Source organism: Oncorhynchus clarkii, chromosome 19 (genome assembly GCF_045791955.1).
Source record: "Oncorhynchus clarkii lewisi isolate Uvic-CL-2024 chromosome 19, UVic_Ocla_1.0, whole genome shotgun sequence".
Classification (NCBI taxonomy): Eukaryota; Metazoa; Chordata; class Actinopteri; order Salmoniformes; family Salmonidae; genus Oncorhynchus; species Oncorhynchus clarkii.
The window spans coordinates 51,274,774-51,299,852 of record NC_092165.1 but is presented as its reverse complement, the minus strand read 5'-3'; the positions used below and the strand labels follow the sequence as shown (position 1 = coordinate 51,299,852).

Here is a 25,079-nt window from a genome sequence, read left to right as displayed (position 1 = left end):
CACTTCCATATTGAGCACTTGACTGGTACTTCCTGTTTGAGTTTTTGCTTGTAAACAGGACTTAGGAGGATAGAGTTATGGTCAGATTTTTTTTCAAGTGGGGGGCGAGGGAGAGCTTTTTATGTGTCTCAGTGTGTGGAGTAAAGGTGATATACAGTTTTTTCTCCTATAGTTGCACAGGTGACATGCTGGTAGAAATTCTGTTAAACGGATGATGATGATGATGATGAGTATTTATGAATTATGTTACTGATTAGGCCGAAACCTTTTTGATCCAACTGAACATACCACCTCTGCACCAGATACTTTTAATGCAATCTTGCAACCATAACCATCGTCAGCTGTAGGCCTACTACATCCCTCTCTAGTCATAATTTACTCCCTCCAAAAGTTAACATAGAACAAATGAGCTGGCACGTGTCAGTCAACAAAGCATTGATTCATTATTGGTCCGCCAGCGAGGAAGGGGCAGAGAGCACCCTCCCCCAGCCAGATGTGCGCAAGCATCTATCTCCAGTCGGCACCTCTGGCTTCAGATGAGCCTCCTGCAGGCAGGCACACGGACAGCCAGAGGAATACCACAGCTGTGCCTCTGCCTCTGACTCTACCGCGCTGCAGACGCGCGTCCCCACTGTCTACGCTGAGCCTGTGCAGCAGCGGCTGCATTCACTCTGCTACCGCCCTGCTTGTTGTATTTCGTCGCTCCCAGAAAGAGAAACCCGTCTGTACCCCACTCATACAGGCGGACCTGTTCACATTTTCACTGTGGATTTTAAATATTTACAGGAGACGGTGGATTGGAACTAATTATTGCGCGTATTGGATACATTTGAGCGGAATCACTGTTAGGTTATTGTTTTTCAAGGTTGGAGACCGTATGCTATATTGATATCTAATCTGCGTGATATTGGTTAATGATTGAGAAGCACGCGGAGGGGCGTGGAATTCATTGACATCGATTTGGTCTCCTTGTGTGTAAAACAACCGAGATATTTTCTCCCCACTCCTCCCTTCCCTCACCTTCAGCATGACTTCTCTGTCTGGGACCAAAGAGAGGTCTGTGACCAGCAGGAGCAGAAAATACGGGGTTAGTAGCCTAGTCTATTTTTCTACTTTATGTGGAGTGGATGATTATATCAGTAACACTAGCAACAACAGTGAAAAGTGTAGCAGAGCTCTCATTTATTCCATCAGAGCAGTAGGGGTATGCCATAATGTTTGCTACAGGTTTGAATGCCGTTGGCAATTCATTAGGCTACTGCGGCGAAGCGGGTAGGCTAACTAGGGAACGCAACAGTAAACGGATAGATAGATCACACTCACCTTTAGTTTTTGTAGGCTAATGCTTTTAGACATTTTTGTTCAAACTGTTTCTTTCCTACGTGGGTTTTTGCATCTCTGCCATTTAGCCAATAAAGTCTTATACCATGGACCGAGTTGTGCTTCTAGTGAGTTATTGTTTGTCTCCTCAATTTAAATCAAATGTTACCTTAAAGGTAGGATTGTCTTTATGGTGCTCCCCACAGATTACCGACACCTCTCCGACAAAATCAGCCTCCTTCTCCCCGGAGACATGGTACAGAAAGGCCTACGAGGAGTCCCGGACCAGCAGCAGACCCGCTCCAGAGGGAGTCGGCTCCATGCCTAGCTCCACAGGCACCCCCTCCCCAGGATCTGGCACCTCTTCCCCGGGCTCTTTCTCTGGTTCCCCCGGGACCATATCCCCAGGGATCGGGACCTGTTCTCCCGGGTCTCTGGGTGGATCGCCAGGTTTCGGTACAGGTTCGCCCGGCTCTGGCAGCGGGAGTTCCCCTGGTTCTGAGAGAGGGAGGGGGATATGGTGTGAGAACTGCAACGCCCGGCTGACAGAGCTGAAGAGGCAGGCGCTGAAGCTGCTGATTCCCGGCCCCTACTCCAGCAAGGTAAGCCGAGTTAGATGCACTGCTGCCCGGCTATAGCAGCCTCTGAATCTGGCGACGGGCGACCCATAGGCATCATACGGGCGACCCATAGGCATCATACGGGCGACCCATAGGCATCATACGGGCGACCCATAGGCAAAGACCATAAGACATCACTATGGTGTAAGACAGGGTTTCCAAAACTTGGGCCTTGCCCGAGGGGCCGAGTTTGGGAAACCTGGTGTACTATTCTATTCTGTGTCCATCTGAAGGAGGCATGAAACGAGAAGTGAGTTGGATAATGGTATAGTCATAGATCTAACTGTAGGCATACTTTTCTGTTTGGCTGTGTTGTGCCTGGGCTGAAGAGCCAGAGAGGCTGCCCATGGGGAAAAGCTCAGCTCAGAGGCAAACAGCCTTGTCCCTGTTGCTCGTTCAATAGCTGGCATTATGCCAAAAAAAAAACGCTTTTATGATGATGTACATACAATTCAATCAGCTGTTTCTAAAGTTGAAATCCATCAGTAGCATTTGCTTCATTACACATCGTTGTGGATAGGGATTAATAAAGGCCTGATGGATTATTGCCATTCTAGTTGTTTTCTGTTTCCATGGATGGGTTATTTTCTGTTGATAGAACCCTTTGGCCACACATTCTTTCCTTCTGAATCCAGATAAATGAACGCCAGGGCTTTTAATATACTGTGTGAGGTGCATACATCATCTTTCTAGTGTGTGTGTGTGTGTGTGTGTGTGTGTCTGCGCTCGTGCGTAAAGAAGGTTCTCTCGCTGTAAAGCGCAATGGGCCTTTACACTTGATTGTGTGATTTTTTTTTTCCTTTTCTTTTGTTTTTGTTGTTGAGCATATTGGGGATTTCAGGCGGCCTTGCCAAGTTATGTGCATTGCCAAGAGTCTAGGCCCTAAAGAGTGATGAATGCAGCCCGTTGGGGAGGGAGTTATTGGGTAACAAATAACAGCATTCTGCCCGGCACAGCACACATACTGTAAACCCAGAGTGAACATGCGGACATGCGTCATGACCCTGACTGCTGTGAAAAGCCCGCAGGGGGAGGGGAAGTAGTGGTGGGATGATCCCAATTAAAACCAATAAAAATGAGATCAGGTTCAACTCCCATGGTGCGTAATTGTCCCATTCATAAATGGGTATATTCTAAGTGGATGCAGAGCTCTCATAAACTCAACTTTTCTCTGGACCATCTCCCCATTCCAGCCAATCCTAACCTTCATGGTCTGAACATAAAAGTTGTAATGTTTTTACCCTGATATTTGAGAACGAGCGTGGTTGTTGAATTATTATTATTATTTTATTTAACTAGGCAAGTCAGTTAAGAAAAAAGTATTATTTTACATTGATAGCCTACCAGAGAACAGTGGGTTAACTGCCTTGTTCAGGGGCAGAACCACAGATGTTTACCTTGTCAGCTCAGGGATTTGATCCAGACAACTTTTGGTTACTGGCCCAACGCTCTAACCACTAGGCTACCTGCCGCCTCATAGTCTGCCATTCCAGGGTGGTTGTATCTACAGTTATCTCTACCTGTCTGATGGCAAGAGATCCAGGCTGGGTGTATCTACAGAAGGCCCTACCTGTCTGATGGCAAGAGATCCAGGCTGGTTGTATCTACAGAAGGCCCTAACTGTCTGATGGCAATAGAGGAGGTCACTGTGAGAGGTGCTTGTTTACCGTAGTCACTGCGGTCAGTGCACAGATGATGAGTTAGTGGTAGGCCAATAGAGAGTCCCCAGCGTGGACACAAGTGGTGCACCAGACAGCTGGAGCCTATGGAGATCAGGAGCTCACCGATCAGGACAAACAACCAAGGGTTAACAGATTTCTATTACAATCATAGTGGAACTGGGAGAAACCATCATGTTTGGGACAATTTCATCACCTATACAAAACCCCCCTATCCAACATCTGAATCTGGACTAGGACAATTCATTGTTTTATTGAGTTATTTAGTAGAAATGGTACAGGATGTTGGTATGGTCCCCTGGAAGCTGCATGGTATTAAAGAGGGTGGGAGAATATCAGTGTTTAGTCCTGTGTGCATGTTTGTGTATGGGTTCAGATAGAGTTGACCTCTTTCTCAGCCTCCATTACATAGTGGTAATTGGCAAGCTTGTCAGTATATAGTATTATAGTAGATTATAGGGTGAATGTTTGGCACTCTCCCGGTGAATTACACTTAGCAGGTAAAGTCTTTCACATAGAATGAGAATAGGACTGACATTACAAACTTTTCCTGGGCAGCCAGGAAGTAGGGGTGCTGAGGGTGCTGCAGCACCCCTGAAAAATCACAATTAAAAAATGATTCAAATATTATGTTTTCCTTTTTTTTTAATCATCAAAATGACTGCTCTTCCAATGATAATTATGATGGTGATGATAAGCATCAACTGTTTTAAATGGCCCACTCGATATGCAAAGCCACTTGATGTAGATTGGGAGCTGGGGTGCTGCCAGCGCTGGCGCTGCAGATGGATCTATCGGTCCACTAATACAGGACTATTAAAGGCACTAGGCAGTTATATTGATGATTTGTGTAAAGGGACGTTGGTAGACTTTATTTGCTGGTTGAGCTCTCTGGCTCGGAACTTTCTGTTCTTATCAGGAACAAGATGCATAACTAGAATGGTTTGAAATGATTCATTCTCATCATTGGGACAAAGTGTTCTGTTATTATTGATTGGGCCTTGCGATAGACTACCATCCTCTCCAGGGGGTGTACTTGTACATACATCTGCCTCACGCAACAGAAACAGAAGATAGGCTGCTGCCCTATGAACTGTTCTGGCTCAGACGAGGCTATTAGGGATGGGGAGAGAGGGAGGGAGGTTGACCTGAGGGTTGTTGTTTGGGCAAATCTGTGTTGTTCTGACAAGAACAGGACTGGTAGATGCTAAGTCTCTCGGAGAGGACAGGGACATGGGTTCAGTCCCAAATTGCACCCTATTCCCTATAGTGCACTACTTTTCAACAGAGCCCTATGGAACCGGTCAAAAGTAGTGCACTATAAAGTGAAAAGGGTACCATTTGGGATGCAGGCATGATACGTCTGCTTCTGCTTCCTGTTCCCTCCTCTGACAGAACCAGCAGACATTAGTGTTCTTATGCTAATCATGACCTTCACAGAGCCACTGTGGGGAGACCTGGTTCTCAGTCTCTGCTGTTGGCTTCCAGTAAGCGTGCTGAGCGTACAAACACAAACACACAGGGGGGGCACAGAAATGACATCGCACAGTTGAAGGGTGCAGCAACGGGGTCGATGTTAGAAAATGTCACTTGCTGAAATCTGTCACTGCCGTGTGTGTCCTCGAGGCTCTGGGTTGGAGGGCGATGGATGGAGAGAAAAGAAAGAGAAGAAACAAGGAAAGAAAGGGATTAAGTGTGGCCTAATTGCATGACTACAGGTACAGCAGAGCAGAGAGGGGTCTCCGTTTCTGACGGATTTCATGGATTGATGGTAGAAGCTTTTTCCTCCCCCATTCTCCCCTTCCATTCATAATGGAGGGATCTGAACTCATAGTGTGTCTTTTCCTTTCTTTTTGTTTGAAGTGGATGTGTTAGTGTGCTGTGCTTCAGGTTTCAGACGTTGTGTTAGCTTACACCTTTTATGACCGACCAGCCAGCTGCAGGAGAGAGGAGGAGGAGGAGGAGGAGGATGGGAGGAGGGGAGGAGGACGGCTATCAAAGAAAAATGGGGATAGAGATTGTATGGGAGGAAGGAGAGAAATGTAAGACTAGAGGGCGGTAAGAAGGGAAGGAATGGACCGTAGAGGTTATGTCAGTTAGGAAAACAGGAGGGAAGGAGGGGGGATGGAGGGAGACAATAAGGGAGGACAGGGGTCAGGGAATAGAAGTAGATGTCAGTGACACTGCATGGGAGGATTTTTATAGACACACTTGTAGCTGGAGGCTCAGAGAAAAATCTGGTAACACAGTTGAAGTTATTTAAGACCTAGTTCCTGTGTGTACGCGTGTAACCCTCAACCACCTACGGCCAAATTGTAACTAGTTCGTGGTCTGTTCTTGGTTAGTCAGGTTCAGCTCAATAAAGTGGGTCAGAGTGTGGGTGTGCGCATGTGTGAGTATGAGCCGTAAGGGAAATGTACAAGTAGGCGTGTCCCTGGCTCAGATCCCAGTTTAGGGAGGTTTTACTTCTGTTACTCACTCCCATGTAACACACAGTGCCACTGCCTGACAAGCCAGGTTGATCAAGATCTACTGGGAAATTCCATGTCTTTCCAGGTAAGTGGCCACTAGGGGCAACGGTGAGCGCTATTACCAACAAGTAGGCTTGTGTTTTGCTAGGGCGTTGGGGATGGCGGATGGGCGTAAGCCATGAGCTCTGACTCCGAGGGTTGCGTGTTCAATCCTAGTTCTAGGCACTTGTTATATATTTTTTAACTCTATCACAAACCTTAACCATTAACTTAACCATTTGGAATGAATGCCTAAACATAAAGGAACATTCCACAGCTTGTCTCCACAACTCCACAGCAAGTTGTTAGTGGCCCTAGTTATTGTGTTTAACAAAAATTGAGCGAGTAAGCTATAATATAGCCTTTTATCAAACCAGGAAGGAATTTGTTAGAATTATGAGATTACTACAGCTTCCATGATGCTTTGCGTCTGGAAGGCAGGTATGGGGAGGAGTGTCTAAGCTAGATGGGTGCTAGCTCTAAACCACCAGGTGGAACTTAAAAATCAATCTAATACCGATACACAACGGCAATGTACTCAACAGCACTATATTAAATAATGCCATTATAACAACATTAGCTAGCAGGGGCAAAACACTTACTCTGTCTGCTTGGCCCCGCTGGTTTATTCTGTCTTCTCCAGCCTTCTATGCCCAGCCATTACTGTCTGGGCAGTATCCACATAGTCAATAATCACGAGAGCCTCCCCCAGCTTTGTTGCTGCTCGTGTTTTTGTTTGTTTACGCATGGATTTTTGTCAATATAAGGGACTACTTTCACTCGGGATGGGCTACTGAATATTACATTTCCAACTGGTTTGTGCCCTCAAAATTCTGTCCTCATGCACCGAAATATTTGCGAAAGGACGCCGTCCACAACTATGAGTCAGTCTACTAGCTGGGACTATGGAGCTGTACACTGGAGGAGAAGGGGGAGGCGCACCAGGGATGTTGTGTGCTTTAGGAGACTGGGCCTCCGTGCTTCGCTCCCTGGCTTGTTCTTCTCCAACATGCGTTCACTCACCCAAAAAGCGGACAAACTAATCAATCAGCCTATACTCTGTTACGCTTTATGTGTACTGTTCCAAAATGGTATTCTCCCACTTGGGAAAAATTGGTTGAATCTACGTTTTCCACATTTCAACCAAAAAACATTGAATCAACCTGGAAAACTGATTGGATTTGCAAAAAGTAATCAACGTCAGTCATCAACGTCAGTCATCAACGTCAGTCATCAACGTCAGTCATCAACGTCAGTCATCAACGTCAGTCATCAACGTAAGGGCAATTCATATTGTTTTTACCCAACTTTTAACCTAAATCCAATGGCACGGTGAATACATTTTTTATTTCACATTGAATTCATGTTAATTGACAATTCAACCAAATGTAAATCAAAACTAAATGTTGAACTGACTTCTGTGCTCAGTGGAATGTGCCTTGTCTCTTCCGGGTACTCTGATCATTCAACAATCCTTGATGAAGTTGTAATCGTCCAACTCTGACAGTAATAACGAGAGAAGCTCTTCTGACTGACACAGAACTACATGCTCATGGCTGTTTAACTAGGAACACACTCTTTTTTCCCAATTCCCCACATGGGGATGGGACAAGCGGAGATCAACCTCACTCCTCCCTGAAGCCTGTTGTCGTTGTCAAAAAACACGTGATAAGCCCCAAATAAGTCGCTGAGGGTAAAATCTTGTCCGACATGTTCATAATGTGGACAACAATGTTATGGAAACTAATGTCCGGAACGTTCCTTTAACTGTGGAGTTGTTTTTGTTTAAACCTATCCCAAACCTTAACTCCTAAACGTAACCTTCGAAATCTGACGTTTATGGACAGAAGTTGGATTCTGCAGTGAGACTGTGAGAGCTTGTAATTAAAAATAAAAAAAATGGATCACTGAGATTTTTTATTTCCTAGTTATTATGTTTTTTGATCAGGTATGTTGGGTTTTACCACAATTTCCACGAAACGTTCAGTCCAAAAAAGTCATAAACAAATCAATTTGTAATACTTTTGAACATTTCTGCCTTAATGAAAAGGGCTGTGTTTAAACATAACACTGAAAATATATATATTTAAAATTAAATTATAGAATGTAATATTTTTCCCATTGTTAGCTGTTTCCGTAATGAGAAGGCCAAGTGGGGTAAAGGGGGTGTTTTTAGAAGAAAAACCTCATTCTGAAGGTTATAAGCAAATACATTCACTTAACTTTTACTACTACTACTCTTGATGATGGGTAAAAACAACTTCATAACAACAATGATTGAGTGTTACGGTAATGAGACACATGTCCACAGACACTGTGTTTGTACGTAATACATATTATAGTTTAATGTAAACTTAAACTAGTATACATCGTTTATGATTTACGAACAAACTACTACAGCAACACATTTGTATTTTATTAAATGACCAGAGAACTTAAATTGGATTCATTTCGGTACTGAGAATTTGGGGTGAAAATGAAAAAAAAATCAAGCTAAAATGTATTTAAAATAAGACACTTTGCAAAAACTAGACATCTTAGTCCTCAGAATGATACTGTAGTTGATTTTTGCCGATGCATCATGGTTTTGCAACTCAAATTGCTAAAACTGATTTAATGAGAATCACCCACACACACAGCATCGCTCTCGTAAGCTTTTCGCCTTCCGTTGCAGCGACATATGGTGTGTGTGTGTGTGTGTGTGTGTGTGTGTGTGTGTGTGTGTGTGTGTGTGTGTGTGTGTGTGTGTGTGTGTGTGTGTGTGTGTGTGTGTGTGTGTGTGTGTGTGTGTGTGTGTGTGTGTGTGTGTGTGTGTGTGTGTGTCAGGGTTAATGTCCTATTCATGACTCTCAGGTGGGAAAGGCATTACCATATAAAGAGGTCCCTTTGTCAATACAGTGAGAAGGGATGGATGAAAAAGTCAGAGAGAGAGGAATGGAGGGATGCTGAATCGAAGAGCTTCTCATACAGGCTTCTCAAAGGCTCTTTCTGTCTCTCCTTTCTCCTCTTCACGATCACTTGCTCAACCCCTCAACGATCACTTGCTCATTACATTGGCAGCGACTATAGCTACCTTTGGCAGCGACTAAAGCTGTGAGTCTTTCTGGATAAGTCTCTAAGAGTTTTGCACACCTGGATTGTACAATATTTGCACATTATTCTTTAAAAAATTCTTCAAGCTCTGGTTGTTGATTATTGCTAGGCAGCCATTTTTAAGTCTTGCCATAGATTATCAAGCGATTTAAGTCAAAACTGTAACTAGGCCACTCAGGAACGTTCAATGTCATCTTGGTAAGAAACTCTAGTTCATATTTGGCCTTGTGTTTTAAGTTATTGTCCTGCTGAAAGGTGAATTTGTCTCCCAGTTTCTGATGGAAAGCAGACTGAACCAGGCTTTCCTCTAGGATTTTGCCTGTGCTTAGCTCTATTCCGTTTATTTTTATCTTAACCTTCCTAGTCCTTGCCGATGACAAGCATACCCATAACATGATGCAGCCACCACCATGCTTGAAAATATGAAGAGTGATACGCAGTGATGTGTTGTGTTGGATTTGCCCTAATTTGTATTCAGGACATAAAATGTATTTCTTTGCCAAATGTTTTGCAGTTTTTACTTTAGTGCCTTATTGCCTTATGTTTTGTAATATTTGTATTCTGTACAGGCTTCCTTCTTTTCACTCAAAAGGTTAGTATTGTGGAGTAACTACAATGTTGTTGATCCATCCTCAGTTTTCTCCTATCACAGCCATTAAACCCTGACTGTTTTGAAGTCGCCATTGGTGAAATCCATGAGCGGTTTCTTTCCTACCGGCAACTGAGTTAGGAAGGATGCCTGTATCTTTGTAGTGACTGGGTGTATTGATACACCATCTAAAGTGTAATTAACTTCACCATGCTCAAAGGGATATTAAATGTCTGCTTTTTTAATTTCCCCCCATGTACCAATCAGTGCCCTTCTTTGTGAGGGATTGGATATCCTCCCTGGTCTTTGTGGTTGAATCTGTGTTTGAAATTCACTGTCCGACTGAGGAACCTGGTCTTTGTGGTTGAATCTGTGTTTGAAATTCACTGTCCGACTGAGGAACCTTACAATTATCTGTATGTTTGGGGTACAGAGATGACCATGTTAAACACTGTTATTGCACACAGAGTGAGTCCATGCAATTTATTGTGTGACTTGTTAAGCACATCTTTACTCCTGAACATATTTAGGCTTGCCATAACAAAGGGGTTGAATACTTATTGATTCAAGACAATTCAGTTTTTCATGTTTTATTAATTTGTAAACATTTGTAAAAACAATTTGTTTTTGGGGTATTGTGTGTAGGCCAGTGACATTATGGGGTATTGTGTGTAGGCCAGTGACATTATGGGGTATCGTGTGTGTAGGCCAGTGACATTATGGGGTATTGTATGTAGGCCTGTGACATTATGGGTTATTGTGTGTAGGCCTGTGACATTATGGGGTATCGTGTGTGTGTGTAGGCCAGTGACATTATGGGGTATCGTGTGTGTGTGTAGGCCAGTGACATTATGGGGTATCGTGTGTGTGTGTAGGCCAGTGACATTATGGGGTATCGTGTGTGTAGGCCAGTGACATTATGGGGTATCGTGTGTGTAGGCCAGTGACATTATGGGGTATCGTGTGTGTGTGTAGGCCAGTGACATTATGGGGTATCGTGTGTGTGTAGGCCACTGACATTATGGGGTATCGTGTGTGTGTAGGCCAGTGACATTATGGGGTATTGTGTGTAGGCCTGTGACATTATGGGGTATTGTATGTAGGCCAGTGACATTATGGGGTATTGTGTGTGTAGGCCAGTGACATTATGGGGTATTGTGTGTGTGTAGGCCAGTGACATTATGGGGTATTGTGTGTAGGCCTGTGACATTATGGGGTATTGTATGTAGGCCAGTGACAAAATAAATCTCTTCAGGCTGTAATATTCCAGACTCTGACATTACTCGTTCTGATATTTCTTAATTTCTATTTTTTTTTACTTTTGGATTATGTGTGTATTCTTATTGTGCTACTAAATATTAGTGCGCCATTGGAACTAGAAACGTAAGCATTTCGCTGCACCTGCGATTAAAATCTACAAATCTGTGTACATGACCAATACACTTTGATTTGATTTGGTAACTTTTGGATCGTAATGACCAAGATCAGGGGGACCTGATCCTAGATCAGCACTCCTAATTTGAGACGCTATGTGAATACGGCCCCTGATTGTACCGCCGCTACCTGCCGTGTCATTTGGAACACTGGACCGTTGCTACCATGGCAACCCAGAGAGTGGCCAGACCCAATTCCATTCTCACACAAATAGACAAATAAATATATAAATATTTTTTGGAAATAAATAAATACAAGTGGAGAAAATTGATTTTCTTCCTCCCTCCCAGCTACTGGGTTTTGCTACACACACACACACACACACACACACACACACACACACACATATATATATATATATATATATATATATATATATATGCGTGCACGCTGGGGTGTGTGATTGTGTCCCAGCAGGGGAGTGTAAGCTGTTTTCTGCTCCTGCTTTATTGGTTTAGACCAGCATGGTTCTCACTGTGCACAAAGCTATAGACACAATGACAACAAGCTTTAGAAGGGGGGTCCCCCCCCCCATCTCCCTCACTGACTATTCCTCCCTCCCTCTGCCCTCCCTCCCCACTCCCTTCCTCCCGCCCTCCCTCCCCCGCTCCTCTCTACGGGAGCTGTCAAAAGTTTGGACACACCTATCAGGGTTTTTCTTTATTTGGACTATTTTCTACATTGTAGAATAATAGTGAAGACATAAAAACTATGAAATAATGCATATGGAATCATGTAGTAACCAAAGAAGTGTTTAACAAATCAAAAAAATATTTTATATTTGAGATTCTTCAAAGTAGCCACCCTGTGCCTTGATGACAGCTTGGCACACTCTTGGAATTCTCTTAACCAGCTTCATGAAGAATTATTTTCCAACGGTCTTGAGTTCCCACATATGCTGAGCACTTGTTGGCTGCTTTTCCCACTCTGCGGTCCAACTTATCCCAAACCATCTCAATTGGGTTGAGGTTGGGTGATCGTGGAGGCCAAGTCATCTGATGCAACACTCCATCACTGTCCTTGGTCAAATAGCCCTTACACAGCCTGGAGGTGTGTTGGGTCATTGTCCTGATAGTCCCACTAAGCTCAAACCATATGTATTATTTCTTTGTTTTGATATATTCACTATTATTCTACAATATATACAATAGTAAAAATAAAGAAAAACCCTTGAATGAGTGGGTGTGTCCAAACTTTTGACTGGTACTGTGTGTGTGTGTGTGTGTGTGTACATGTATATTCTCTGCAGTCTCTATGGAGGTGTCTGGTGCGGTCTCAGTGGAGGTGTCTGGTGCGGTCTCTGTGGAGGTGTAACCGCTGGTGCGGTCTCTGTGGAGGTGTCTGGTGCGGTCTCTGTGGAGGTGTAACCGCTGGTGCGGTCTCTGTGGAGGTGTAACCGCTGGTGCGGTCTCTGTGGAGGTGTAACCGCTGGTGCGGTCTCTGTGGAGGTGTAACCGCTGGTGCGGTCTCTGTGGAGGTGTAACCGCTGGTGTGGTCTCTGTGGAGGTGTCTGGTGCGGTCTCTGTGGAGGTGTAACTGCTGGTGCGGTCTCTGTGGAGGTGTAACCGCTGGTGCGGTCTCTGTGGAGGTGTAACCGCTGGTGCGGTCTCTGTGGAGGTGTAACCGCTGGTGCGGTCTCTGTGGAGGTGTAACCGCTGGTGCGGTCTCTGTGGAGGTGTAACCGCTGGTGTGGTCTCTGTGGAGGTGTAACCGCTGGTGTGGTCTCTGTGGAGGTGTCTGGTGCGGTCTCTGTGGAGGTGTCTGGTGCGGTCTCTGTGGAGGTGTCTGGTGCGGTCTCTGTGGAGGTGTAACCGCTGGTGTGGTCTCTGTGGAGGTGTAACCGCTGGTGTGGTCAGAGCGAGTCTTGTTTTAGCCTGGCTACTATTAGCTTCACTGGCTCACTCTGCTGCTATAATTACATGTTCCGGCTTCCCTATCCAAAGTGTGTGTGGTGTGTGTGTGTGTGTGTGTGTGTGTGTGTAAGTGTAAATACATATCACATTGGGGTGCTAGACGGAGCCATGAAAACCCTTCTAATCAGAGTGTTATGTCAGGCTTCCAGCTCTAGTGTTGTTCAGGCAGACACTAGACGTGTGGGCGACTAAGAGCATCCTCACACTTAATAAACTTTGCGTGAAAATATCGTCGGCTACACATATTACTCAAAATGTCAAATGTCAAATGTGTACTTGCTACGTCTCGACCACTACCACCGGAGGTAGCGCATGACATTCACCTGAAAGTTACCACCCTTGAAGCAGGGCAGTGTAAACCAAATTGTCTCATTGAGCCAACATTCCTACTGTATAAATGGTAATAGCAGAGCAATGTTTTTGAAACATCTGAAATATATAGATATTTTCCTAATATTTTAGACTTTTTAAAAATTGAGTTTTTACCTGAAATTGTATTAACAGCGTGTTACAGTCTGAAATTGTTGCAAGTAGCTTCCGTCTGCACTGAGCCCATGTAAAACTATGGAAGCCGATCCCCACCACCATAAACAAATTAAAGGTAGATCATACAAATATAATCTATTTTTTAATTTGTAACATTGTGTGGTGATTTCAGAGTTGGCGCAACAAGTCCCAGAGTTGTGGTGGGGAATTGTTTTCCTGGGGCCCAGAGTTTTTCCTGGTCTGGTAATATGCTAACCTAACCAACTCAGGACCCTAGTTGTAGTGTATGACACAGTAATGCAGTGCATTTGGAAAGAATTCAGACCCCTTCACTTTTTCCACATTTTGTTATGTTACAGCCTTATTCTAAAATGTATTAAATAAAAAAACGGATATCAAATTTACATAGGTATTCAGACCCTTTTCTCAGTACTTTGTTGAAGCACCTTCGGTAGCGATTACAGCCTCGAGTCTTCTTGGGTGTAATCTTGGCATACCTGTATTTGTGGATTTTCTCCCATTCTTCTCTGCAGATCTTCTGAAGCTCTGTCAGGTTGGATGGGGAGCGTTGCTGCACAGCTATTTTCAGGTCTCTCCATAGATGTTTGATTGGGTTCAAGTCTGGGCTCTGGCTGGGCCATTCAAGGACATTCAGAGATTTGTCCTGAAGCTACTCCTGCATTGTCTTGGTTGTGTGCTTAGGGTTGTTGTCCTGTTGGAAGGTGAACTTTCGCTCCAGTCTGAGGTCCTGAGCTCTCTGAAGCAGGTTTTCATCAAGCATCGCTCTGTACTTTGCTCCGTTCATCTTTCCCACGATCCTGACTAGACTCCCAGTGTCTTCCGCTGAAAAACATCCCTACAGCATGATGCTGCCACTACCATGCCTCACCATAGGGATGGTATTGGCCAGGTGATGAACAGTGCCTGGCTTCTTCCAGACGTGATGCTTGGCATTCAGTTCAGTCTTGGGTTCATCAGACCAGAGAATCTTGTTTCTCATGGTCTGAGAGTCCTTTAGGTGCCTTTTGGCAAACTCCAAGTGGGCTGTCATGTGCCTTTTACTGAGGAGTTGCTTCCGTCTGGCCACTCTGCCATAAAAGCCTGATTGGTGGAGTGCTGCAGAGATGGTTGTCCTTCTGGAAGGTTCTCCCATCCCCACAGAGGAACTCTGGAGCTCTGTCAAAGTGACCATCAGGTTCTTGGTCACCTCCTTGACCAAGGCCCTTCTCCCCCAAAAGCTCTGTTTGGCTGTGCGGCCAGCTCTAGGAAGAGTCTTGGTGGTTCCAAGCTTCTTCCATTTAAGACTGATGGAGGCCACTGTGTTCTTGGACCTTCAATTCTTTGGTACCCTTCCCCAGATCTGTGCCTCGACACAATCCTGTCTCGGAGCTCTATGGACAATTCCTTCGACCTCATGGCTTGGTTTTTGCTCTGACATGCACTATCAACTGTGGGATCTTCTATAGACATGCGTGTGCCTTTCCAAGTCATGTCCAATCAATTGAATTTAACACAGGTAGACTCCAAGTTGTAGAAGCATCTTAAGGATGATCAATGGAAACAGGATGCACCTGAGATCAATTGTGAGTCTTATTGCGAAGGGTCTGAATACTTATGTAAATAAGGTATTTCTGTTTTTTTTTATTTTAATACATTTTCAAACATTTCTAAAAACCTGTTTTCGCTTTGTTATTATGGGGTATTGTGTGTAGATTGATGTGTTTTTTTTTGTTATTTAATACAATGTAGAATAAGGTTGTAATGCAACAAAATGTGGAAAAAGTCAAGTGGTCTGAATACTTTCCGAATGCACTGTAAACCAGCTCTAAAAAAATTGTTTTATATGGGCTGTGATGGGACCAGATAATTTTTCTAATTTGGTCATATGGTTTAAAAACAAACTTGTGGAAAACGCACACAAACACCTGCGATTGGACAAAAACTAACAGGGCTGAGCTCCATAATGTAGGCTTTTGCATCTGTAATTTAAAAACATACTCATACAGTATGTCATCACTTTTCTGTTGATTGATTCATTCCAGTTAATCATTTGGGATTAAAAAGGCGTATGTAGTTACGCCATCCAAAGTGTGAATAGATCACATTCACATTTAATAGATTTGATCACATTCACATTTTCTCAGAACACAAATAATTGGCCTATTTGAGATGGGATCAGAGCGCATGGTGGGTATGTGCTTTCATATAAAACAGCCTGTTGCGGTGGATTCACTTATACCCACATTGCAAAATGTAATGATTTGCATGATATTGATACAAAAGTAAGTCTGGTTTGTTGTAAGGTAGTCCTACTGTGCTTTTATATTGCTGTGAGTTAATCGTACATTTTTCATAGGCTAACGTTACTTGATAAAGACATGCTGTTAGCAACTCTGTGCTTTTGTCTTGAAGCTAAAATGTAACAAGTGTAGCCTACAGACGATAAAATAAAGCCTTTAATTGTCTACACATACAGTACATGCTTATGAATTGTTGCACTATTCAATAGTGTAATATGTTTTCGATAAAGTGTCTGTCATTGTTGAATAGTCTTTGCTTGCTGGCTAGTGGCTACTGTGATATTTACAGCAATTTGAGCTGCGGACCAAGAATGTTGTGTTTCCGGTGACAACGTCAGGTGAAACAAGGATTCAATGTGAATTGAATAGTAGAATTCTCTTTTACCAACCAACTCCTCAGAATATCCTTCATATCTTGTAGTGGGAATAGGGCCTAAGTGGTTATTTACAGTAGTGCTAAAGGCTCTTCTAACATTAGACATCTCCCCCAGCTCTCACTGACGTTGTTTGATGGTTATTTCTGAGTCTGAGGTGTCGGATACTGGAGAAGTGTGTGTGTGTGTGTGTGTGTGTGTGTGTGTGTGTGTGTGTGTGTGTGTGTGTGTGTGAGTGAGAGAGAACATTGAGTTTCTTAAACAGTTATCAATTATGTAGGTCTGACTTGAGAGGGCGAAGCTGAATCGATAGAGAACCTGATCATCTACATTTCCTAGACTAGAGGCCAGCTCAATACTATGGACAATTGGACAATTTAATAGACACTGCAGTCAATAAAACCTAATAAAACATCTGTCATGTCCTGGACCGGAGTCTACACAGACCAGTGCGCTATATAGCCCTTCAGAGTTACAGTAGGTCTTTATGAAAATAAGCCATTTGCCACATGGGCCTGTCATCATTCATTTTGAACTGGACTGTGTGTTCGCAGGCAGTAGGGCCTGCCATCATTCATTCATTCTGAACTGGACTGTGTGTTTACAGGCAGTAGGGCCTGCCATCATTCACTTTGAACTGGACTGTGTGTTCGCAGGCAGTAGGGCCTGCCATCATTCATTCATTCTGAACTGGACTGTGTGTTTACAGGCAGTAGGGCCTGCCATCATTCATTTTGAACTGGACTGTGTGTTTACAGGCAGTAGGGCCTGTCATCATTCACTTTGAACTGGACTGTGTTTACAGGCAGTAGGGCCTGTCATCATTCACTTTGAACTGGACTGTGTTTACAGGCAGTAGGGCCTGTCATCATTCACTTTGAACTGGACTGTGTGTTTACAGGCAGTAGGACCTGTCATCATTCACTTTGAACTGGACTGTGTGTTTACAGGCAGTAGGGCCTGCCATCATTCACTTTGAACTGGACTGTGTGTTTACAGGCAGTAGGGCCTGCCATCATTCATTTTGAACTGGACTGTGTGTTTACAGGCAGTAGGGCCTGCCATCATTCATTTTGAACTGGACTGTGTGTTTACAGGCATTAGGGCCTGTCATCATTCACTTTGAACTGGACTGTGTGTTTACAGGCATTAGGGCCTGTCATCATTCACTTTGAACTGGACTGTGTGTTTACAGTCAGGAGCAATAACGCAAATTTAGATCATCAGAACGCATTTGCCAAAAGCCACAATATACACCTGAATGGATTAATGCAAATATGTAAATACCATGGTAGTCCTCTTTTTGTATTTGGGAACTTTTACATTCCTATTAATCAAACAGCTATGAAAAGGTAGGCTCTCTCTTTCCCTCAGTTATGCACATCAACAACAATCAACAGCAAGATGAGGAACACTAGAACCTTCTCAAACTTTTTCAGCTCTATGACCATCAAAATTGCACTGATGAATAGTAGCCTACTCGTCCTTCTGCAGCTCGCCTGCCAATGCATGCTTGTCCCAACCTATGTTTTGATTGACAACTAAGTGAGCGTTTGTAAATTACCTCCAGTGTGTCAGAGTTCCATCTGGATCGTTCATAAATTCAGAGCGTTGTCAGATTGTCTGTTCATAAATTCGGAGTGTTTCGCTCTCTGAGCGTACACTGTATTTCTGACACCAGAGTATGTCAGCGGCGAGGAGTGGAGCGTGCCCAATTTGACTGGAGCGCAGAGCGAGTTTCCCAAAGGCTGGACCATCGGCTTTCTCACCCGCTCCAATTTCGCTCCAGTAGTGCTCACTTCACTTTGTGAGCTTAGGGCATGCTTGGCCCAGCATTCATTTGTAGGCTACTTGTGTGCTGCTATAGCCCCTTGCTTTAGCCACTCTCATTGAGATCGCTAAATATTTTCATAAAGAAACTGATAAAACACACAGGTGTAAAATCAAGGTGACTTATAAAGATAAAGGGGACCGAGAGGGAGTGCGGTAATGTAGCGTCCACAATTTAAAGAATCATTGTGGAATCTGAAAAGACACGTATACCGAAAGCATGATGGTGTACAACGTGCACATGCTAACAGAGAGGAACGAGGTGGGTAGCTAACTGTGTCATTGTAGCAAAGTATTTATAAACAAAAAATCTGATCTCTTAAAACTTTAGTTCATTTTCATTATATTATCTATACAATAGGCTATCATTGATTTTGTCCCAATAGGCCTGACAAATTGTCTCTTTCAAGGAGCTTTCCATTTTGATAGGGTTATTTAGCCTAAAAACCTTTAGGCCTGCCTATAGATTTTTATTTATTTTTTAACTCAGAATCCCTGCCCAGCGTGGCCATAGTGGCCCTACGTGTATTTAGCATCCCCAGTGGCTCGGCAAGCAAGCGCGGAGAGGGTATTCTCTGCTGCTAGCCTACACTCCAGGCACCATCGCATGAGCCTGAAGCCACAGACTCTGGCCAAACTTGTGTTTCTAAAAGTGATTTCAAAGTCACTGTAGACTGAGCATTTGTTCGTTAAATTTTTGCTCAATTCTAAGTAAGTCACAGCCTATATGCACAATTTATAGACTGTATAATGATTTAATGCTTCACAATTAATTTGTTTGGAGGCTACAGCCTTGAAATAATAGGCTAATAATATAGCCAAAATAATTCATTTTCATTCCTTCTTATGCTCCTTGTCTGGCTCCTGACCGATTTAGACTGTTTATATGCTGTTTAATAAGACATGTAGCCTATTTCAAATGATGAGTGTTGTTTATTAAAATACTTTTCATTTAAATAATATAGTATGGTTTCAATACTTCAAAACCAAGTGGTAGGACCAGGTAGTCACAAAAATAGATGGGTGTTGGTTAATGGAGATTTTAATGAATGTAGCAAATTTGGAGAAGCAGTTTTTTTCCCCCTTTGATCAAGGAGCAGTGAAAGGATGTGGAGCGCCGGTGAGCAAGCACCTCTCTGTGTGCGATGAGCTGGATTTCCTAACTCTCAACTCCACTCACATACTTTGACACTGGGCACTCTGGCCGAGGACTAGGGTTGATCCGATTGATCGTTCCTCAGAACGGCAGTCAAGCACCGACGCGAACTGGCTAAAGTTGGCAAGCTTGCTAGCTACTTTCAGACACTTGAGAGAACATCTCACTCTGACCATTTTACTTGCCCTAGCAGAGCTGGTTAGGCTGTTTTCATGTTAATTAGAGCATTAGTGACTAACTGTGCTGCTGGCAACAATTTAATATTTTTTTACTGATACCAGTCATATTCAGCGGGGGTTGCACCTTCGCAAATTTATCAGTTATTCTGCTCTCTGGCACACTCAAACGAGAGTGCTCTGAAATCGGAGTAGTTAGCCAGAGTTTACAAATGCAAGAGATATGCTAACTGGATAACAGTTGTTCAGCATAGCTAGCTAGCAAAGCGATTCAAATGTATTTTTAGCTAAGAAAATTACACTTGCATCTGTAGCCAAAGAAAATCGACGGTCACTCACCCATTCCTCCAATGACATAACATCTTCCCAGCAGCTAGCTAACGTTATGCTCCGTGTTTTTAGCTTTCTAAATAAATAGGTACATAAATAAATACGCTAGCCTATTAGCCACCTTATGACAGACTTGTGATCATTGCCCTTGCTAGATTGATTGTATTGACATTCCCAGCCTTCAAATCAAAATCAAATTGAATGATCACATACGCGTGTTTAGCAGATGTTATTGCGGGTGTAGCAACATTCTTGCGTTTCTAGTTCCAACAGTGCAGTATTATCTAACAAGTGATATCTAACAATTTCACAACAATACACACAAATCTAAAGTAAATGGAATTTAGAATATGTCAATATTTGGACGAGCAATGTCAGAGTGGCATGGACTAAGATGCAGTGAATAGAATAAAGTATACATGAGATGATGGCAATGCGATGGCGATTGCATTGTCTGTGGATCTATTGGGGCGGTAAGCAAATAGGCTCTAGGTCTAGGGTGTCAGGTAATGTTAGAAGTGATATGATCCTCTACTAGTCTCTCAAAGCACTTCATGATGACAGAAGTCAGTGCTATGGGGCGATAGTCATTTAGTTCAGTTACCTTTGCTTTCTTGGGTACAGGAACAATGGTGGCCATTTTGAAGCATGTGGGGACAGCAGACTGTGATAGGGAGAGATTGAATATGTTCGTAAACACTCCAGGCAACTGGTCTGCTCATGCTCTGAGGACGCGGCTAGGGATGGCGTCTGGGCCGGCAGCCTTGCAAGGGTTAACACGCTTAAATTTCTTACTCACGTCGGCCACGGAGAAGGAGAGCCCACAGTCCTTCGTAGCGGGCCTCGTCGGTGGCACTGTTTTTTTCCTCAAAGCGGGCGAAGGTGTTTTTTCTTGTCCAGAAGCAAGACGTCTGTGTCCGCGACGTGGCTGGCTTTCCCTTTGTAGTCCGTTTGTCTGCAGACCCTGCCAAATACGTCTGAGCCGTTGAATTGCAAAATGGAATCGTGATCAGATTTGCCGAAAGGAGGGCGGGGAGAGGGCCTTGTATGCATACCGTAAGTTGGAGTAGCAGTGGTCGAGTGTTTTCGCATCGTGAGTACTACAGTCAATGTGTTGATAGAACTTCGGTAGCGTTTTCCTCCAATTTGCTTTGTTAAAATCCCCAGCAACAATAAATGTTGCCTCAGGATATGTGGTTTCCAGTTTGCATAATGTCTAGCGAAGTTCTTTGAGGGCCATTGTGGTATCGGCTTGAGGGGGGATATACATGGCTGTGACTATAATCGAAGAGAATTCTCTTGAGAGGTAATACGGTCCACATTTGATTGTGAGGTATTCTAAGTCGGGTGAACAAAAGGAATTGAGTTCCTGTATGTTATCACAATCACACCATGAGTAGTTAATCATAAAACATACACCCCCGCCCTTCTTCCCGAAGATATATTTTTTCCTGATGAACTGAGAACCCAACTGGCTGTACTAAGTCAGACAGTATACCCAGAGAGAGCCATGTTTCCGTGAAACAGAGTATGTTACAAATAAATGCATGGCTAATTTGCTATGTGAGGTTTCTTTGATCGAATAGACATTTCGTTATGCTTAAGTTGTTACGATTGTCCTGGTATAAGTAGGACGTGACTTCCCGGCAACTTTAAGAAAAAACATTTTCTATTGGAGTTGTTTCGAGGTGGCTATGCAGATTCATGGCATGAGGCTAGTAGCACAGCATCTCTCTCCATTGAGTACAGGAAGTTGATGTTAACAACCCTCATCGAATGTTCAAAAAAAGATTACAATAATGAGATGTATCCACCACTCCAAAGAAAGGATAGGCGGGAGCTAGACAGCCCGCCGTGCCACTTTGTGGACAACAACTCCCATTGTCAGAGTCGAAAGTATCTTCTCTGTATATCCATAATCTTTGATTATATTAATCATGCATTGAACTGCATCCATCTATTCTGTCAACAATGCCTTTTTGTACGTCATGGAATTTTAAGTAAAATTTAAACTAGTTTTAAAACCTCTTAAGTTGGTTTTGTAGCATAAACTGTGAATTTGATACTTTTGACTGATATTATGATTGTCTGTTTGTTTCATATCTTCAAAGTAGTTAAAACAACTCTGTTCCGTTTTAAGTTATGTGTCAGTATAGATGTTCCTCTTTGGGTGTTCTAAATGGGTTGAGATGATGACAAATTCTAATAAACAATGACTATTGAAATGCAGTCTTTATATTCCATTCTAAGGGAAGTCACAGCAGCTTCTCTCTCTCTCTCTCTCTCTGGTGAGTTAGTATGTGTGTGTTAGTCAGTGCAGCAGGCTGTCTAGCTTTAGGGAGAGGAAGGAAGAATGGAGCACAGTAACAGCTACAGGGGCTGAGTGAAGAGAACACAGACAGGAGAAAGATGGCTAAAGCAGTTCATATGATGCTGCCATAGTTTACTGTTGAAGCAGCTAGCTAAGTTTACTGTTGAAGCAGCTAGCTAAGTTCATACGATGCTGCCATAGTTTACTGTTGAAGCAGCTAGCTAAGTTCATATGAGGCTGCCATAGGGATGCTGGCCCATGTTGACTCCAATGCTTCCCATAGTTGTGTAAAGTTAGCTGGATGTCCTTTGGGTGGTGGACCATTCTTGATACATATGTGAAACTGTTGAGCGTGAAAAACCCAGCAGCATTGCAGTTCTTGAAACAAACCTGTGCGTCTGGCGCCTACTACCATATCTCGTTCAAAGACATTTAAATCTTATGACACTCTGAATGGCACATACACAATGTCTCAATTGTCTCAAGGCTTAAACATCCTTCTTTAACCTGTCTCCTCTCCTTCATCTATACTGATTGAAGTGGATTTAACAAGTGACATCAATAAGGGATCATAGCTTTCACCTGGTCATAGAAACACAATGTTTTATACACTCAGTGTATAGCTCTTTGACCCACACACAAGACTCGTAGAAGGCTTGCTACAGTAGCTAGGTTCAGATAGGGACACAATAGAAGCGTCTGAGTACGGAGTCTGATCAGCCTCATTGGTTTTAGTAGAATAGCTTTGTACCTCCCTACTGTATGCTGCCTGAAGGATAAAGGGAAGGAGGGAGAGTGAGGGCAGAGGTGAAAAACTAATTTGTCACATACGCCGAATACAACAACCTTACAGTGAAATGCTTACTTACAAGCCCTTAACCAAAAATGCAGTTCAAGAAATTGTTAATAAAATATTTACTAAATATACAAAAAAAAAAAAATCTAATCAATCAAAAAGTAACACAAGAAATGTGCATTATAATAACAAGGCTCTATACAGGGGGTACTGGTACCGAGTCACTGTGCGGGGGTACAGGTTAGTTGAGGTAATTTGTAAAGTGACTATGCATAGATGATAAACAGCGAGTAGCAGCAGTGTAAAAACAAGGGAGGGAGGAATAAGGACAAGAAGAGTGACGACATACAGTATAAAGAGAAAGCAGTGTGGGAGGTAAAGAATTGAGAGCTGATGGTAATGTGTGTGGCTAAGATGTGTAATTTTACAGCGTATTTCACAGCGTTCCAGTTTTGAACTATCCCAGAGTTTCAGTAATTTGGAATACCTGGAGTATGTGTCCGTGTGTGTGTAGTATTGACCAGCAGTACAGGGGGATGGAGGTCGTAGAGGAGGATGCCAGTGCCCCTGACACACTCTCTGGCTCTCAGAGAGCATGTTTTATGAGCGCTCTAAGTGCATTCCTGAGCTCTATGCACAGGGTTAAGTGACTGTGTGTGTGTTTGGGGCGGGGGCAGGGGGTTAACCACATGAGTTGGGGGGCAGTTGAAAGGGCTCAAAGAGAGAGGGTTGTGGGTGGGTCAACCAGAACAAAGGAAGAACGGATATGAGAACTGGGGAAGGGAGGAGATATGGAAGTTAAATGGAAGCTGTTTGACATTTGGATGGAAGTTAAATGGAAGCTGTTTGACATTTGGATGGAAGTTAAATGGAAGCTGGTTGATATTTGGATGGAAGTTGCATGGAACATGTTTGACATTTGGATGGAAGTTAAATGGAACATGTTTGACATTTGGAGGGAAGTTAAATGGAACATGTTTGACATTTGGATGGAAGTTAAATGGAAGCTGGTTGACATTTGGAGGGAAGTTAAATGGAAGCTGTTTGACATTTGGAGGGAAGTTAAATGGAAGCTGGTTGACATTTGGAGGGAAGTTAAATGGAAGCTGGTTGACATTTGGAGGGAAGTTAAATGGAAGCTGGTTGACATTTGGATGGAAGTTACATGGAAGCTGGTTGATATTTGGATGGAAGTTAAATGGAACATGTTTGACATTTGGATGGAAGTTAAATGGAAGCTGTTTGACATTTGGATGGAAGTTACATGGAACATGTTTGACATTTGGAGGGAAGTTAAATGGAAGCTGGTTGACATTTGGATGGAAGTTACATGGAAGCTGGTTGATATTTGCACTGTGCTGATACCTCATATTTTACACTGAGAAAAGGAGAGGCAGAGAGAGAGAGCCAGAGAGAGTAACAGCAGTAGACAGCAACTGCGCCAGAGACAAATCAAATCAAATGTATTTATATAGCCCTTTGTACATCAGCTGATATCTCAAAGTGCTGTACAGAAACAGGTGCAGGTGTAGAAGCACGGTGGCTAGGAAAAACTCCCTAGAAAGGCCAAAACCTAGGAAGAAACCTAGAGAGGAACCAGGCTATGTGGGGTGGCCAGTCCTCTTCTGGCTGTGCTGGGTGGAGATTATAACAGAACATGGCCGCCTCGCTTCGCGTTCCTAGGAAACTATGCAGTGTTTTTTTTTTTTTATGTGTTATTTCTTACATTAGTACCCCAGGTCATCTTAGGTTTCATTACATACAGTCGAGAAGAACTACTGAATATAAGATCAGCGTCAACTCACCATCAGTACGACCAAGAATATGTTTTTCGCAACGCGGATCCTGTGTTCTGCCTTTCACCCAGGACAACGGAATGGATCCCATGCAGCGACCCAAAAAAACGACTCCGAAAAAGAGGGAAACGAGGCGGTCTTCTGGTCAGACTCCGGAGACGGGCACATCGTGCACCACTCCCTAGCATTCTTCTCGCCAATGTCCAGTCTCTTGACAACAAGGTTGATGAAATCCGAGCAAGGGTAGCATTCCAGAGGGACATCAGAGACTGTAGCGTTCTTTGCTTCACGGAAACATGGCTCACTGGAGGAACGCTATCGGAGGCGGTGCAGTCAGCGGGTTTCTCCACGCATCGCGCCGACAGA

The 25,079-nt window shown here is 43.4% G+C and overlaps 1 protein-coding gene across 1 annotated transcript in view; it reads left to right on the top strand.

Moving 5' to 3' along the window:
- Nucleotides 1-867: 867 nt before the first annotated feature.
- Nucleotides 868-25,079, top strand: part of LOC139375356 (kinesin-like protein KIF26B) — a 246,789-nt gene continuing 222,577 nt past the window's right edge. The window contains exons 1-2 of the mRNA XM_071117059.1: nt 868-1,087; nt 1,527-1,922. Coding sequence (XP_070973160.1) covers nt 1,028-1,087; nt 1,527-1,922 — 456 coding nt within the window. The 5' untranslated portion in view covers nt 868-1,027. The remainder of the gene's footprint in view (nt 1,088-1,526; nt 1,923-25,079) is intronic.